Source organism: Cygnus olor, chromosome 11 (assembly GCF_009769625.2).
Source record: "Cygnus olor isolate bCygOlo1 chromosome 11, bCygOlo1.pri.v2, whole genome shotgun sequence".
Lineage (NCBI taxonomy): Eukaryota > Metazoa > Chordata > Aves > Anseriformes > Anatidae > Cygnus > Cygnus olor.
In genome coordinates, this window is record NC_049179.1 from 18,776,294 (window position 1) to 18,793,811 (window position 17,518).

The 17,518-nt window shown below is 44.2% G+C and overlaps 1 protein-coding gene across 1 annotated transcript in view; it reads left to right on the forward strand.

Moving 5' to 3' along the window:
• LRRK1 (leucine rich repeat kinase 1) overlaps nucleotides 1-17,518 on the forward strand; it is a 76,610-nt gene that overhangs the window by 47,730 nt on the left and 11,362 nt on the right. The window contains 13 exon segments of the mRNA XM_040569486.1: nucleotides 1,980-2,100; nucleotides 2,348-2,507; nucleotides 2,733-3,009; nucleotides 6,050-6,221; nucleotides 7,635-7,798; nucleotides 9,088-9,227; nucleotides 10,637-10,886; nucleotides 12,327-12,493; nucleotides 13,391-13,588; nucleotides 14,249-14,526; nucleotides 14,649-14,843; nucleotides 15,666-15,817; nucleotides 17,390-17,507. Coding sequence (XP_040425420.1) covers nucleotides 1,980-2,100; nucleotides 2,348-2,507; nucleotides 2,733-3,009; nucleotides 6,050-6,221; nucleotides 7,635-7,798; nucleotides 9,088-9,227; nucleotides 10,637-10,886; nucleotides 12,327-12,493; nucleotides 13,391-13,588; nucleotides 14,249-14,526; nucleotides 14,649-14,843; nucleotides 15,666-15,817; nucleotides 17,390-17,507 — 2,392 coding nt within the window.

The window sequence follows — 17,518 nt, forward strand, 5'->3', positions numbered from 1 at the left end:
CTTTATGAAGCTCAGTCACTCTATTTTATGTCACTTTGAACAATTTTGTAATCCTTGATCTCCTTGGCAACGGAACTGATTTGAAGAGTCGTCAGCGTGGCATTTCATCTATTTTTGATTGGGATAATGTAGTATAATCAGAGAGAAGTTCAGTGCAGCTCAGGGGTCTGATCGTGGGTCTGAGAGCTGGAAGCTCCAAAGTCATGACCTTGGTACACCTGTTTCAGTGCTCCTGCTCTGCTCAGCTTCCTCACTGGTTAAATGGAGATACAGCTTATTAATTAGTCACAGGGAGAGAACAAGCAGATTGAGTAATTAATGCTGCAAAGCTTACTTTACCAAGCATGACTGTTACGTGGTGGGTGCTGCAGGGTTTGGCAGGGGAGGCTGCATGGGAACTTCTCGCTACCTGAGCGTGGCAGTGTTCACAGTGCAAGCAGTGAGTCAGCCTCCTGAGCCCCTGGCAGTCCAAACCTGTGCCGTTTGAGTTCTCTGCATGTGGTAACAGAGGGGCTGTGCTGTCTGGCAGATCCGTGTCAGGCCATGGAGTCTGACACAGCTCCCTCCCTTCTTCTGATGGAGAACGCCCCGAGGGCGAGGAGGCTTCTCTGGCTGGGAAAGAAGCGGGTCTGTCAGCCAGGGGAGTGCACAGCACAGAGGGAGCATGGATGCAACCGGCTGGCACCAACCAGCTCCAAACAGTGTGAAATTGCCAATGCCTGGGGCATGAGCAGGTGGCAGCTGGCAAGTAAAGAAGGGTGCTGCTATGTCCCATCGCGCTTTGCATCTGCTGCCTGGCAAAGCCGTCAGGAGACCTCCCACACTCTGTTCTGCAAAGGCAGGCGCTGCACCAGGCACCCCAGCTGGCTCTTTCATCTGGCTCTGGTTACAAGTACCAGGGACCCAGTTCGAGGCACACAGAAGCACGGCGTGAGAGAGAAAGCTTTGTGGTTCAGTCTCCTCAGAGGTCTTTTCCCATCACCACAGAGCACGATACCATGATTTCATTCATCCTTTCTCAAGGAGGCTTTCTTTCACCTACCCCGCATCCTGCACATTCCCCTTCTTTACCTTCCTTTCTCCTGCATTTTCTCCCAGCCAGCATTCTGCCCAATTTCCTGCCTCCTCCTTCCCGTGCCCACTGCAGACAGTCTCCTTCACTCCCTGTCATCCATCTGCATGGAGCAGTGCTGGAGGAGTGCGAGGAGTGTTGTGAAAGCCTTGTGTGGGTGAGCCCAGGGTGCCTTCATCAGTGCTGGTCCTCCAGCATCCCAGTGAGCATACACTTCCCAGCGTGACTCATGGCTGAGGTTTAAGATAAATCTTTAGAAAACCATTTTCTGTCGGCCTCAGGAACATGTGTGGGATCAGTTAGAAAGACCTTTTGTTGAGGAGAGTGGAACAGAACTGTTCTTATCCGGCCCACAAAAAAAGGCCAGAAATAGCAAGAGTTGGAGAGAACAGGTTTTTAGCTGTTAAAGAGAGGATGGAGGCCAGCTTTCAGGATCTAAGCATCAATTCCCAGATAACGGGACCCAGCTGAGCGAGGGCCGGAATGAGGGTGGGAAAAGGTGTCTGGTAGTCATCATCATGTCTCTTTGATCTGAGGACCAGACTCGTCTCCAGTGGTTGCTGGAGCACAGCATTTTCCTCATTCTTGCAGACCCTTCCAGGATGTGTGCAGCACTGAAGGGAAAAAAGGTGATGGCTTTGGTTGGTCTGCCAAGGAAGTCCCCATAGGTCAGAGTGCATTAGGGGATAGAAGAGCAGCATGCAGAGAATGAAGCATGCAGTTTGGCTTAATATATCTTTTCCAGGCTTCTTAGTATTTTTCTCCAAACTAAAAATGCTCACTGACAGCCTTCCTCCCATTCATTTGACACAGGAAACTTAGGCAGTGATAAGAGAAAGTGAGCCTGGAAAGGGAGGCGGTGTGCTGATAAGGTTTGGTAATCCTCCCCCTTGCATGACTTTTGCAGTGAGCTCTCATGTAAGACTCTGGAAGGCCTCGATGGACTCCGACAGCTGATTTTTCACGTCACTTGCAACATGAAGGATGTTGGCAGCTCAATTTGCTCACAGAAACTGGCTGGGAGATTGGTGAGAACTGTGCTTTCCAGCAGTGATCCTTACCAAAGACGGGCTTCCTGGGGGGTTGGTTTGGGACTGGGAGGTGAACTTTGGGACTTACTGCTGCCACAAAAGGTGGGTGAAGTATACAGAACTGCTTTGGAAAAAGCCATCACTTCAAGATCCCTGTAAAGGGGAGACAGCTTAGACAGTTCATCACCAGCAGAGTGATTGCTGTCTAATATTGATTCTGCTGTTTTTCTCACGTGGCTTGCAGATACCACGAAGTTACCTCAGTCTTCAAGAAGCTGTCCTTGCGGAACAGCATAAAAGAAGTCAGAATGATGATGTACAGTATTTAACAGACAGACAAATAGAGATGATCATTGAGCAAAACCCTGGAAATGATATCAAAGACTATGAAGACTTGCAAACCGGTAGGTCACAGCAGACTGGTGATTTCTTGGTAATTAATACATGTGACCAATTGAAGTGTTCCCCAGATACATGTTATTCTCTTGGCTCTTATTCTCACGTTATTCATGCTGACTATAGCTGGTGTGGATAAAGCTACCCAGAGTGCCTCCTAGTCTTCCTCATCTTCACTGTATTTTCCTAATGTTGGCCTATTACTGATCTACAATTCTGTATTTTTTTTGCAGCAATTAATTTTCTCATAGAAACGGGTACACTACTGCATTTCCCAGACACAAGCCACGGCCTGAGAAATCTCTACTTCCTCGACCCTGTCTGGCTCTCAGAGTGTCTGCAGAGGATTTTCAACATCAAGAGCTCGAAGTCTGTTGCTAAGAATGGAGTTATCAGAGCAGAAGATCTCAGGATGCTGCTGGTAGGGACGGGCTTCACTGAACAAACTGAAGAACAGTACTTCCAGTTCTTGGCCAAGTTCGAAATTGCGCTGCCGGTAGCCAATAACAGGTAGGTTGGTAATTAGAGAGGCTTGGCCAGACTGGAGAAAAATGGCCATTTAATCAGTGGATGTTAACAGGCTTTGTCACTGTAAGCAATAGTCTTGACAAGGATCCTGTTGTGATAAAATATTTGAGTGCTTTAAGCAGTGTAATGGAAGACACCCATCCATTTGGGCTGTATTTCCTTTCCTTGGAAAGGCCGGCATGAGCATCCTTTGGTCCAAACAAGCTAGGCCGGTGTGAAAACTTTCCAAAGCAGGTCTGAGCCCACTCAGTGCATTAAGACTGACGGGGTAAGGGACACTCGGGGATGGCTCGACCACCAGCACGGAGGGGCAGTGACACCAGCAGGGATGTGGTGATGAGCAGGTGGGAGCTGTAAGTGCTTGGCTGGCACAGCCGCAGCTGAGAGAGGATGTGGGGCTTGTGGCTGCTGGGCCTGAAATGGAGATGAGCTGGAGTCATCTGCTTCCAATGAGTGATCCTTGCTTCAGGCTAGGGCAGAAAACCTTGGGTAGTCAATAAATATGTCGGCCTGAAAGCACTATAATTTATTTCTAGTGAAATCAGGAAATTGCAGCTTCAGTAGCAAAGTGATTTTCTTGTTTTATTTTTTTTAGCCTCATCCAAAGGTGTTGATCAATAGTTTTCCTAGAAATGGTGTAGAAAACCTCCTTCTCTTTAAATGTTAATGAATCCTTCTCCCTCCCGCCCCCTGATCTCTTTTCCTCTGGGCAGAGTTCCCTGCTATTTTTCTCTCTCCCATCTGCTTGGCGACCGCCTGTTGTTGGGTTAACGGTGAAACGATCGTCGTATTGCACTTCTGATGTGGCATTTTCATTTCACTTCCTTGCCCTTCCAGGACAGCACGGCTGCATCGCTCTGAGCCTCTCGGGAGCTCTGAATGCCAGCACAAGTGCAGCATTCTCTGTGCTGTCATTATGCCTGTCACTTATCCAGTCCCGGATGCCAACAAATTTTCTCAGGCTTAACACAGATAAAGCAGCAATGTTTCTGCTTAGTCCAGAGTGCCTTTTGGGCTCCTTGTCACTATCTGCCATTTTTCTCCAAGGCAATTACATTGTCTGTGCCTCGGGAACAAGGAAACTGCTTTTCCATGGCCTGCCCAATCTTTTTTAGAGCGATCCAAGCCACATTAACAGAATATTCTTCCCACTGACGAGCTGTAGCTATAGCAGGTTGGATTAATTTAATGTACTAGCCAGACACAGAGCAGTTATTTGTTACTGTGCTTCTGCAACTATTGTCTAGATTGCCAGGTAGGATTTCTGTGCAGTCAGGAGAGAAGGCAGCTGCCAGTTTCTGTTCTGAAAGGGTGGATGGGGGCATGTTTCACATATTTTCAAAATTTGCATTGGCTGTTGTTCAAAAGCATCGAATCTCCATCTGTATTATAATCCACTATATAGTTGTGGTCCAGGAGGGCCTTATTGGCCTTCTTGCTTCTAACACTCCTAGACCCTTTCTTTGATGTGCTGAGGAAAATTTATTGGCTGTCATACAACGCATCAACTACCTTTACAGGGGAAACTTGATGCACTCCACTTTCCTGCTTAAGGTGCATATAAGTTAGCTTTGATCTGCTTGCAAAAAAAAAGGATTGAAAATATGACCGTTCTTATTGTAATTTGTAAGCGAAGAGAAATTTTTATCAGTTTTACATTCCAGAGATGTTTTTATGGAAGGGATAATTTGATCATGTAAAACATCATCAGATGTTATGGACTGGAACATATGGAGAAAGCTGTTGTCTAGTGATGGCTATTTTTTCTGAGCTGATTTTTCAGTTTTTACAGAGTACTGCAGCTGCTAGAAAGAAAACGTGATAGGCTTAAAGCATTGGATTTGGACCCAGCATTAGTTCTAGTTGTGTGTGTAGTCCCTGTCACTGTTACTTTGGTCAAGTCCCTTGGCTGTTTGCCTCATTGCTGTCATTATGCCCATCGATGATGAGCCCCAGATGCCGACAAATTTTCTCAGGCTCAACACTGAGCAGTGTTTCTGCTTACAACCAAATGTGATTTGGCCCAATTTTTGATCGTATAAGCATCTTGGAACGTATTTGGTGCAGAAGAGTATCACTGCTAAGGGATTTATTGGCAGGTATTGAAAGCCATAAGCTCATAGTTTTCAAAACAGTTTTAGTCTTCCAAAAGTTTTTAGCTTCCCAAATACTGAAGATCAGCACAAATGAATATTCTGTGCTTACTGAGAGATCTGAAAATAATTTGAAAACTTTGTGGGCCTCTACCCCAGCGTAGCTGTTACTTCGGATGAGTTGGACTCTAGTAGCACTGAGTCTCCTCCCACACTTGGGAAAAGATCCACTGCTGGACCTAAAACCTGCCCGCAGGAGGAGGTGGAGCAAAGGTGCTGGCATCAGCCTGGCACAGTGAGCTCTTGCTTGTAGGAGTTTGTCAGGGACGTGTCAGGGAGTCCATCAGCTGCAGCATGGTACAGCAGGAAACACTGTCATGGTGACGCATAAGATGCTCTAATTCTTGGGACTAGGATGAGAGCCAGAGCAGTCCCTGCAGCCCATAAATGTCTCGTTGCCACCTCCCACCCTCTGGGCTTACAGAGGCTGAGCTGCTGTATGTTGTTTTTGCATTTATCTCCTGTTCCATGTAGCAGCACAGCTGTAATTCTCTGTTTACTACCGGAGCACAGTAGTAAAGATACCAAGTCTGAATGAGTCTCAACATCACAGCTGTTCTAATGACTGCTATATTTTAATGCATTTAATTTGTAATTACACAAACGTCCTGCTGATTACATCAATTTTAGCCCTGTCCAATAGCCCTGGCTGAATTATGTCATGTCTGTTTTGCCTCTGCTTACTTCCATAGTGTAAATGAACTTCATGTATTGCTGCAGTGCCTTTAGTCTAAAAGCTTTTTTATATGCAGTAGGCTGTGCCATTAAAAATCTCTTTGGAGACTGAATTGCCTTATTATCCAGTAACAAAGTACTCACTGTTACAAGCTGTAGCTAAAATTTGAGCTGTTGAATTTGATTTGTTTCAGGTACCTCCTCCCTCATCTGCTTCCTACCAAGCCAGCATTAGATATCCACGGGTTCTGCCACCAGACTACAAACACAGTCCAAAGGGTCTTCAAGATGAGTTTTGTCCCAGTTGGCTTTTGGCAAAGATTCATAGCACGAATGTTAATTAGCCTGGCAGAGATGGACCTTCAGGTAGGTTACTGTATCTCTCTGCAAGCAAAAGGAGAGAGCTGAAGTTAGCGTTCAACCTAAGTGCTTGTTTCTGCACATCCAGCGTGATTTGGTCACAGACTTCAATAAAATTATTGAGTAAACAGTAATGCAATCTGCAATCAAAATCTGAAACTGTTTTTATAGTAGGTGTCATTTAGAACAACAAATTAACACTGGGAAGAAACCCTGCCTTTTCCACTGTCTCTTTATAGCACGATTCCCTGGAAGGACTCAGTACCCCCACCATCTTCCAATTACAAGTAATTGGAGTTCTGCCTGCAGCTCTTGTCCATGACGATTCCACTGGGTCAGACTCTGCTTTCACTTGCCAGTGGAGATCTGGAATATCTCCATCAAGTCAGCTATCTGAATCTGTAAGGGTTTAAATGAGAAACAAATTACACAACTCATGTCTTAAAGGGATAATGAATGCAAGGAGGCACCCTATTAGTGCAAGTAATATGCATATCATTAAAGTAGTCTTTGTAAGGTTCTGAAAGCTAAGTGAATTTTGCTGGTATTGACAATTTTTTACAACTGTTTATGTCTGAAAACACAGCTCTGCTGGAAACCATGATAAATACCTACAGAATATTTTTACTACTACCATGGTGTCTTCTTTACAGCTATCCATTTACATTGTGTTCTGTCCCTGATGTCCAGAACATGGAAAACATGATACTTTTTTTGGAAGGTCCTCTGAGTTCCAGGTTTCTGGAACCATTTAATAATTTTGCCTATTTTAAAGGGCTGTCTTGGCAACCCCTTGCTTACATCCTCATGGACACTATATAACCTTAAAGCCCCATTACTAGGGACCTCACCCAATCCACAGTGAAGTGAATGGAAAGGCATCTCACCAGTCTGCAGACAACTAAGCATAAGGGCAGTGAGTACAGTGAAGTTCTGCAGATTAATGCTTTGGTTTAAAAACAAAAATACCTTTTGCTCTAAGTACTGATTTGAAATGCCTTGGAGGAAAGCCATCTTCCTCCCACTGAAACAGGTGGAAAAGTTAACTCTCTACATTGAGGGCAGACTTGATCATTCAGTAAAGCATTTAAGCTCTTCTTGAAGTTTATAAGACTTCTGCAAATACAGAATTCATGTAACAAATGTCATGATTATAGAATTAACAGTCGTTTGCTGACATGAAATTCTTTCTTTTTGAGTGGCATAGAAATGTTTTGATGGCTGCAAAAACAACTTTTACTGTGTGTATTTTCATTCTATTGCAATTTTTTTAATGAGTGTGGGTTGCTCTGTATGGAAAAGTTATGATAGCATCTGTGAAAGCCAAAAAAAAAAGTCACCTTATTGCTTGATTAAAGCAACATTCTCCTGAGAAATTTTGGTGATGTAACGATTATCATGCTTTTCTGCTTGTTTCAGCTTTTTGAAAACAAGAAGGACACCAAGACAAGAAACAAAAAGGTGACCATCTACAGCTTCACAGGCACTCAAAGAAATCGGTGCAGCACCTTCCGAGTCAAAAGGAAACAAACTGTTTACTGGCAGGAAGGTCTGTTCGTTACCTTTGATGGAGGCTATCTTAGGTAATTTGTGTTTGTAATGCAGCATGCGTTACAAGGGAACTAATAGAGTGTGTGAAGCACATCATCTGAATGGAGATGAATGGGCCTGACTCATTGTATATGCTCACTCATCAGTAGAAGAGGAGGCTCTTCTAATAGCCATAACTCATCTGGTAACAACTGGTGACAACAATGATGAGTAAGTGATTGTTTGGCAGTTCTGAAAATGTCAGCCTTATGTGTTATTGCAGCCACAAATTTAAAGAGGTCTGAAAACAGAAAGTGATATTCAGAGCAGAACTCTTTGCCAGGTAAAATCATGCATTGTCACATGCAAAAATTTCCTTAAGTCAATGACTCTTCCATGGAATCCTAAAACCTCACCATTGTATGGCAGCAGTCCAAATGGGTGGAGGTGCTTCAGTGCTATCAGTGTGCATGTGACAGGGACTACAGGGAATGGGTTTAAGCTGGCCACGGTAGAGTGGCTGCTGGCTGCGAGCCTGGAGAAAACCTGCCACCCATATTCTTTCACAAATGCAGAGAGTTGGCGGCCACATAAAAACTTTAATCTCTGCACTAGCTGAAGATGCATTTATTCTTCCATTCCCTGGCAAGACAGGGAGGAACCATTGATGCTGTTGTGTTGTTGGAGACCAGAAGGGCATAGTGACTTTCCTGAGTTTGTTTAGGCAGTCTGCAGATGAACAGCGACTTGGATTCAAATGTTGCAAATCATGGGCTAGAACCCTAAATTCTAGAACGTGGTTGTGGTCATACTGTATCTTCCTAGGTTCTGTGCATCAGAAAATTAAAGCTCTTTAATACAAAGATGCTGTTTTTTTTTTTTTTTTTTTTTTAAATATTTGTCCTTTTTGTGGGAATTGCACAAGAATTATTCTATCCTTTTTTTTTTGTCAAACATTTTTTGGAAGTTTGGGGGATATTTTAATTATTAATATCATGAGGCATTGGAAAAATCCTAACCCTCCATCATTCTGGATAGAGCATTTCTGTCAAAACTCTACATTATACTCGGTTCACTGAGGCCAGAGTTTTCTCTGGGCCAGACCTTCTGTAGCATTTATCCATTGTGAGTGAATCAGCATTTCTGTGCAAGAATTCTCTTCTCAAAGGCATTTGCAGAATAGACTGAATTGAAAATGATTTTCAAAGCTAGATTGGGTTTTATTTTGATTACTTGTGAGCTACATGTTATTTCGTAACTCAGGTTTCCTAGGAGAAAAAAAGTTTGTTGACACTGATACTTCACAAAAGTTTCATTTGTCTGTCTTGGCTTTCTTGTGCAGTGTGGAGTCTTCTGATGTGAACTGGAAAAAGAAAAAAAGTGGTGGAATTAAAATCATTTGCCAGTCAGAAGTGAGAGACTTTTCAGCAATGGCGTTCATCACAGATCATGTCAACTCTTTGATAGACCAGTGGTTTCCTGGTAAGAGAACTGCTGTAATTTTCTATGCGGTATTAGTCTGTTTAACAGAAGGTTTTTTGACAGAGCTCTCCAGGTGCACAATATTGTGCGTTAAATTAAGAACCCTCAGGCTCTGACAGTCTCAAGCCAATAACGTTTGAGACAAGCTGATAACCTGCAGACAGATTGAGATTCTTTGCCAACAAACCTTGGTCTAGACATTGTGTCTTTCATCTCATCAATCACAGGTGAAACATTACAGTTGAAACAGGACCTGCTTCCAGAGGAGTCTGAGAGACTTCCTGTGCTCACAGCAGAGGCAGGATTTTGCCCAAACTACTTGGTACTGTTCCTTGATGCCAAAACTCATTTTGGCATCAGCTGGGATCAGTATTTTACCCACCATTTCTAACAGCCTGTAATTTTACAAAATTGTGATGCGAGAGGCATGAGTGAATATGATACCAAGGACTCTGTGCCAAGGTAACTTCCTTGATTCCAGCAGTTATTTTTCCTGTGATCAGCACAGACCCTGCTGTTACCCAGCGGGCTGTTTGCAACCCCAATACACTTTGTTTAAAACCAAAACAAAATCTGAAGTATTTTTTGTCATCCCACATTGGTCACACACTGGTTTAGAAAACGGTGCCAAAATCTCCTAATTGGAAGTTCTCTTGAGGAAACAGTTGTGCACTCTCACATAACCATGTTCTGCATGTTACGAAGATAAAAGAAGATTTTATTTGCCTTTAAATTAAAATAATGATAGTATTAATCACTGAAGCTTGAGAAGTCATGACTTCAAAGGCTACGGCCTGGATTCACCCTGCCTAATTGTAGGCATTTAACAGAAGCTGTCACCACAAAATCCTTCTGTAGTCAGTGGGAGAGGTGGAAGCCTCACAGAGGTTCTGCCTCGGTAGGATCTCAGTTTCCCCCAGAGGGGCTGAAAGCATTGCTCATGAGGGAGCCTGCTGTGACTGTGTTCCTAACTTTGGTGCTGCAGCTGAGTGCTTCCTCCTAGCCTGCATCTGAAGCTCCCAGGCTGAGCGCAGCGTGTCGTGCCTCCCAGCCCCTTCCCATTCCCATTCCCATTCCCATGCCTGCTCCCCACCCGAAGCCATCTGGCAGCTTGCAGTGGCTGGGGCTCATGGGCAGCCTCACAGCTGCCATTCTTCTGCTGCATGGTCATGCCTTTTATGATACACTGTGATCCCTATAAACAGTTCACACGCAGACATCCAGCAAGTAAGAAGCTCTCTCTAATTCTTTATTCTTATACTTCGCATTTCTACTGGTCCAGAATGCATTTTCTTTGCAAGCCTGTGCATTACCTGCGAACCGTGACTGTAGACATTTGAATGTGCTAGGAACTGTTTCTCCTTCTCAATTTGTGATTCACTTTTTCTGTTTGTTTGCTTGGTTTGAAGCACTCACAGCCACTGAGAGCGATGGCACGTTGCTGATGGAGCAGTACGTGCCTTGCCACATCTGTGCAGCTTCCAGGCTGGAGGAGAACGATTGTGGTGAGAAGGTGGAGGACGCACAGTACTTTAACATGGAGGACTGTGTCCTAACTGCCATCGAGCTGGACTGCATCACGTGTCCTAACCACCCTGACATCCCCGTTTCTCTCCAAGAGCTGGTCCCAGAACTTTTCATGACAGATTTTCCTGCCAGGTAATGTTACTCAATCGCCTTTGGTTAGATTTCAGTGTGTCTATGAGTTCAGTTGGTTTTGTTTTCCTAAGTCATCTCTGCTAGGGGAACCTGGTCAGGTCGGATGGGATTTTGATCAGCCTGATCTAGAGGAAGATGTCCCTGCCCATGGCAGGGGGGTTGGAACTAGATGGTTTTAAGGTCGCTTCCAACCCAAACCATTCTGTGATTCTTTGATTCACTTCACGGGGTCCTCGGAGATCACTGCAGTGCAATGTGACAGTCCCTTTTTAACACCACAGCTGTTCTGCATTGTCCAGTATTCTGGCTAGAGCTTTCTGTAGTTGGAGCCTTTCTAGGATCCCTGTTTTGAACCGGAAAGGAGACATCAATATGGCAAACCCAAAAGGCAGTGCTGCTTGCATCACAAGACTGGCACTGAAATCACCTTTAGGTTGGAATCGCTTTTAGGAGAGTGAGTTTATGTAGGCACCACTACAGAATTCACGTTGGGTGTTGAGGCTTCTGCATGATTCAGAGCTGTTATTTTTGGAGTAGTAGTGTGGTAGTCCTGAACAGCTAGAACAGCACTTCCATACCTGTAGCAGCATTGCCAAATCTTTTAGCTGCTTACCTGCATTCCCAGAAGAGTTTGATCTTGTACCCCGTATTACTTAGTGTGTAGAACAAGAGTGGAACGAGAGATGACCTGATAGCAGGCAGAGGCTGGTGTCCCTTTCAGTTCACACTCATCAGACCCCTTTGGGTCCAGTGCAGAGTTGTGAGGCCTCCAGACCAAATGATGTCCTGTCAGCTGCTCTCGGAGCTTTCTGTGCTCCCAATGGCCCCTGTTCCCTTTTCACAATCATTTTAATGGGCATTCTGGGCCAACACCGAGTGGCCAGTCACGATGGCCTCCTCGCAGCGTTTTCTCTTATAGATTTATTTCACTGGTGCGAGGTGTGTGGAGATGTTTCAAGTACGAACCGCTGTAAAAGTAGGCTCTGGAAGAGTGGGGAAATTACAGCCTGGGAATAGCGAGCTGATTGGAATAATCAGGTTTCAGAGTGTGGGGCTGTTCGTAAACATCCTGTCCTGCCTCAGCAGAGAGGAGAGGAATTGGAGGTAAATGAAGCAAAAAAATTATTAATATAGATAAATGTTACAAATATTGCACCTGTGTCATCTGCTTGGGAAAGGGCTTATGTGCTTTCCAGATCTATTTGATTCTCACAGGATAAGTTGCCTCAGTAAAAAGCCTTTTACTTTCTTTCTGCAAGGAATCTGTTGAGCCATACATGAGCCAGAGTACCTTAAGATGACAAAGGTAGCTGAGGTAACCCTTTCCTCTCAGCAAATAAGAATCTAAGAGGGATCTGTGAAATTGGCATTAAATATGTGAATTTACAGTGCCTTTAAAGCTTTTCTTTTAATTAAAAAGCCCCAATTTCTCTTTGGCAGACTGTTCCTGGAAAATAGCAAACTGGAATGCAGTGAAAATGAAAACAACGTTCTTGGCCAGGGTGGAAGTGGAACCGTTATATATCGGGCACGATACCAAGGAAAACCAGTGGCTGTGAAGAGATTTCAGATAAAAAAGTGCAATGGTTCTCCCACTTCAGCTGTAGGTACAGTATACAAAATTGGTATTGGGAATCGGCTCTTGCAGCCTGTGATCACAAGCTAAAACCAAAGAGCCTTTGCTCTCCGTAGTGCTGGCAGCACCTGTTTATATGCTGCTTTGAAATTCATAGCAAAATTGATGTGTTTTCATGGAGGAGGAGGATGCATCTTAACGAGTATTTCATGAAAGCACCTGTAAGATGTTGGGAAGGTCACTGGCACTGCAGGAAGCTTCTTATCTGCAGGTCAGTGGGTGGACTTATAGGGTGCCAAGGCAGAGCAATTAATTGAGGTGGAAGGCAAGATTTCATCTTCTGTTCCCAAGCTATTTGGCAATGAGAAGTGTGCATGTGCATGGGTTTGCACTAAGGACTTGCAGGTCTCAATCCTTCTGTACCAGCACCTCAGGAAAGGAAATGGGAAATCCTTCTCCACCTGATAGATCCTCCAGGCAGGGACAGCCTCTCGTACTGCATATGCTGGGTGTTGAGCCCAGGTTTCCATTGGTGGTTCAGTCCATGAACAGAAGAAATGGGGAAAGTGCCTCACTTCCTCATTTTTATCAGGGAAAGGTGCAGTGAACCCCTGAGGTGTGGAAGAGGCCAGCTGCTGTCCCAGTGACAGATAGCCTTCGGAAAGACCAGACTTGCCTGAGCAGCCTGGGGTGTCCCATGGCAGAAGGACAATTGCTGTAAAGGGTCCAACTTCTGGCAGGGCAGGCAGGAAAGGGTAGAGAAGACTCCTTCCACTGAAGGTTCTTCTATATAATGTCCATACTCGGAGGATGTTACTTTAAAAAGGACAGCATGAGATTTCATTTGCTCTGTGATTAGCACCCTCCAAAAAGTTCCTAACATGCTTTGTTAGCTGGAGAGTGAGAAGGAGTTTGTTTGTCTTGCCAGATACCATGCTGAAACACCTGAGAGCCATGGACGCCATGAAGAACTTCTCTGAGTTTCGCCAGGAGGCCAGCATGCTCCACTCACTGCAACATCCCTGCATCGTCTCCCTCATTGGCATCAGTATCCATCCGCTCTGCTTTGCACTAGAGCTGGCTCCTCTGGGCAGCCTCACCACTGTCTTATCTGAAAACTCCAAAGGTAAAAGCATGGTCTCCCCCCAGGAGAGCTCACTCCCCAAGTCACAGTAGTGACAAATGGTAAACAACACTGAAACTACTGCTTTGTTTACTGAAGGGGATTTTTTTTCCATACTAGGGGAAGTAGGAGGGATGGAATTGCTCTTAAACAGTGCCTTTGGTAACCTAGTAAAAATTGATGTTCAGGGTTTTCAGAACTTCTTTGGAAACCTGGATTTTCAATTCCTCTGTAAATTAATAAGAAGTGCATCTCACTTCAATGCTGCCTGTGTAGTCTGTGTTGTTCCCCCTTCAGATGAGTGTCTGGCACTCTAAATTCTCTAGTAACTGTGGTTTTGTCACTGTCAAATGAATGACACTACTTCTGAAATAGGCTGAGGCCATCTGACCCTCTTGGCACCTTGGCTTTGTGTCAACTTGCAGTCAAACACTAATTTTCACCAGAAGATTTAGGGGTCTGAAAGTGAAAGGCTTTTAAAAAAATCTAATAGAACTCCCAGATGCGTATAGTAACATGAACAGCGTCACTTCAAGTCATGGCGCTGAGTGATGTTTTAAATGGTTGTTACTTACTGCTCTGGAGTTTGAAAGAGAAAGAAATGGGAAAGAAAGGAGCTATTACAATTACAAGAACTGAAGTCAGGCCGTTCCTTTGTGACAGGGTCTTCTTTTGTGCCGCTGGGGCACATGCTGACGCACAAAATAGCGTATCAGATTGTGACAGGCCTTGCCTACCTGCATAAGAAGAACATCATCTTCTGTGACCTGAAGTCAGACAACATCTTGGTGTGGTCGCTGGATGTCAAGGAGCACATCAACATCAAACTCTCTGACTACGGAATCTCCCGGCAGTCGTTCCATGAAGGAGCACTTGGTGTGGAAGGCACACCAGGCTATCAAGCCCCTGAGATCAGGCCTCGGATAGTCTATGATGAGAAGGTAAATGTGGCATATCTGTTGGGGCAGCCCCTGGGTGACAGGCTTTCCCACCGTGGTCTTTCTTGCTCTCCTATCCACTCACCAAGGGAGGTTTGCCCTTTTCTCTCTGTTGCTGCCTCTAGGTTGACATGTTCTCGTATGGGATGGTTCTGTACGAGCTACTGTCTGGTCAGCGGCCTGTGCTAGGACAACACCAGCTCCAGATTGCAAAGAAGCTGTCTAAAGGGATTCGTCCTGTTCTTGGTCAGCCAGAAGAGGTGCAACTATATAGGATGCAGGCACTCATGATGGAGTGTTGGGACACTAAGCCAGAAAAGGTACGACACAACCCTCAGCACCAGTGTTCTCTGATCATGTAGCTACAGGGCTCTGGCAGGCCTCTTCACAGAGGAGAGCAGGGTTCTGTCTTGGTACAGAAGAACAGCTCAGTTGCCTATTTACCCCTCCTGCTGATTTGACCCAGAACTTGTACTAAATTAAATGAGAGTTTTATGAATGAAACAATGGCAGATTGGTGGCCTTAGACATCTGGGGTGACACGAAGGTCCCTTGACGTCAATGGCAGTTAAGCTATTGATTTCACTTGGGCAAGACATTACCCATAATTTCTAGAAGCAGCTACAGTATCATGCTGTGAGTGTAACTACAAAGACTTCAAAAATCCCGAGATTATAAAAGGCAGTATGAGGGGATAAGAAAAGGGTTTAAAGTATGAAAAAAGGATTTTGCTGCATTATATTTCTCATTAATTAAGTTGGAATTTCAGAGCTCCTGTCCTTCAAACAAAGGTTGGCTTGACTCACAAACAGCTAGACTCTGTCGTGAGATTGGGTCAGCTTCCAAAGTTCGTACATCTGAAGAAATTCATGAATAAAAAGTGTAAGAGAAACATGGACCAAAACATGGAAATACAGAAGATGTTTGGGTGTCAGTGTCTGGGATACAGAGGGATGCTAAGAATGAATGAGGTGGGATTTGTAAGGAGGATTTGGTGCAGACTTGAACACATAGCAGGAACTTTTATGAAAGAAGTCCTGTTTCTTGACTCTCTAATAAATAATGACTATTATGATTGTTATTTCGTCAGGACCTCCAGCTGCCTGTGTGATGCATGTCTTTCTCTTTTCCTTTCCCCACAGCGTCCACTGGCCATTTCTGTCGTAGGACGGATGAAAGACCCTACCTTTGCAACATTTATGTACCTGCTGTCATGCGGGAAGCAGTCTTCCTTCTTCTGCTCCCAAGGACAGGAATACACTGTGGTGTTCTGGGATGGAAAGGAAGACACCAGGTTAGATGGCTCATATTAGTCTTTTTCTTTTTTCATACTATAGCAAAAATCCTTCAGTGTCTTCACTAATGCCTCTGGGAGGGAGGTAAAGAAGGTGAAAGTGAATTTGGGTGAATGCCAAGGATACATTGAACACTGTTTTCCCAAACTCTTTTAATTGGGAACAGTGGTTGCTTTATAAAGGATATTTAATGAGCTTAACTCTGCTTCAGTTAATATGAGGAGAAGATTAGGGCAGTGTAATGATTCATACACACAGGATGAAGCATTTGCACATGAGAACAGACGTGTTCTGCCTTTCCTAATGAGGCCATTTAACACTAAACCTTTCCTAATTGAGACTGCAGCTCCATCTCTGTTCTGCAAAGCAATTAAGCACATGCTTAAACCCTATTGAAATCATCAGGAGTTAGCCACATGCCTGAAGCTGTGGGTGCATCCAAGTGTATACTTCCAGTAAAATGTATGCTACACTGAATAGGCATGTGCTTTAAATGTTATTAAATTGTGACTGAGATGACGGTATTCTGCTCAGCCACATGTGACCCATAGCTAGCTAGGTTTATTTTTATGGATGTTACGGATTTTTATAGCCCCCATTTTATTTGGAAACATTCACAAACTGATCTGAATTGTGTATTAATGTATTCATTGTTTGTAAGCATTAACCTAGTGGGAAAAGTATGGGATTTGTTCATGAACTGTTGGCTTTGCTATTTGTGGTGCTTGGTCAGTCGCTCAGCGCAGCCAGTATAACTATTCCTGATGTAACTGGTGAAACACATGGGACTCGCAGATGTATTTTGAATACATGGATGTTGTCCAAATATTCACAGCAATATATCTCAGTGAATCTGCTTCCTGACTGGACAATCCAATTGCTGGAGACTGCTGAATAACAAATTACTTATATATGACAGATTTCAGGATGTGTAATTGCTTGTGCCACAGTTGGTAGAACATCTGGGCTCGCAGATGTGATTGTGAATATCCAGTTGTTGTTGAAACACCCAAACCCTTCACCAAGCCCAAAACAAAAAAAAATCCTTGTAGTTCCAAAAATATTAATTAGTCATATTTATAAATGTTTTTATCAGATTACAGCTCTTTGCTCTTCTGTGGAAGAGGTGTCATCTTCTGTTTATGTACTAGAATAAGTAATAAAGGAAGATAATACTGAGGCAGTGGACTTGGAGAAAGAGCACATACTCTCTTGAGAATCTTAATGGGCAAGAAAGGCTCAGACCTCCCAGCTATTAATTACTGCTATTCAGCTGGAGCTAGTTGTCTCGCAGCTGAATTATAGTAACAGACCATGGAAGTGCTCCTAATCCATTTTAGTGCAAAGTCAGATAGCTGAGTTAAATCTTCACTGCAGCAATCACATATCTGCCCCCTGAGGAAGAGCTGTGGCACATCTGTATGTCTTCCCTTATGATGACCTTTTGGAGGGGTGGGGAGCCTTGTAGCACTGTCCACATCATGTTACGGCTTGGCTAAAAGTGCTGAGTACCATCCTGTAGCAGATTGCAGGCTGGCTGCTGGCAGTAGCAAATTATTTGCTCTTTTCAGAAACTACACGGTGGTGAATCCAGAGAAAGGAATCATAGAAGTGGAGAGGATGAGCTGCCCAGGAATGAGGCTGTGCTGCCAGCTAAAATTTCAGAATGCCCTGTGGGCTGCCACAGAGGTAAGCATGTC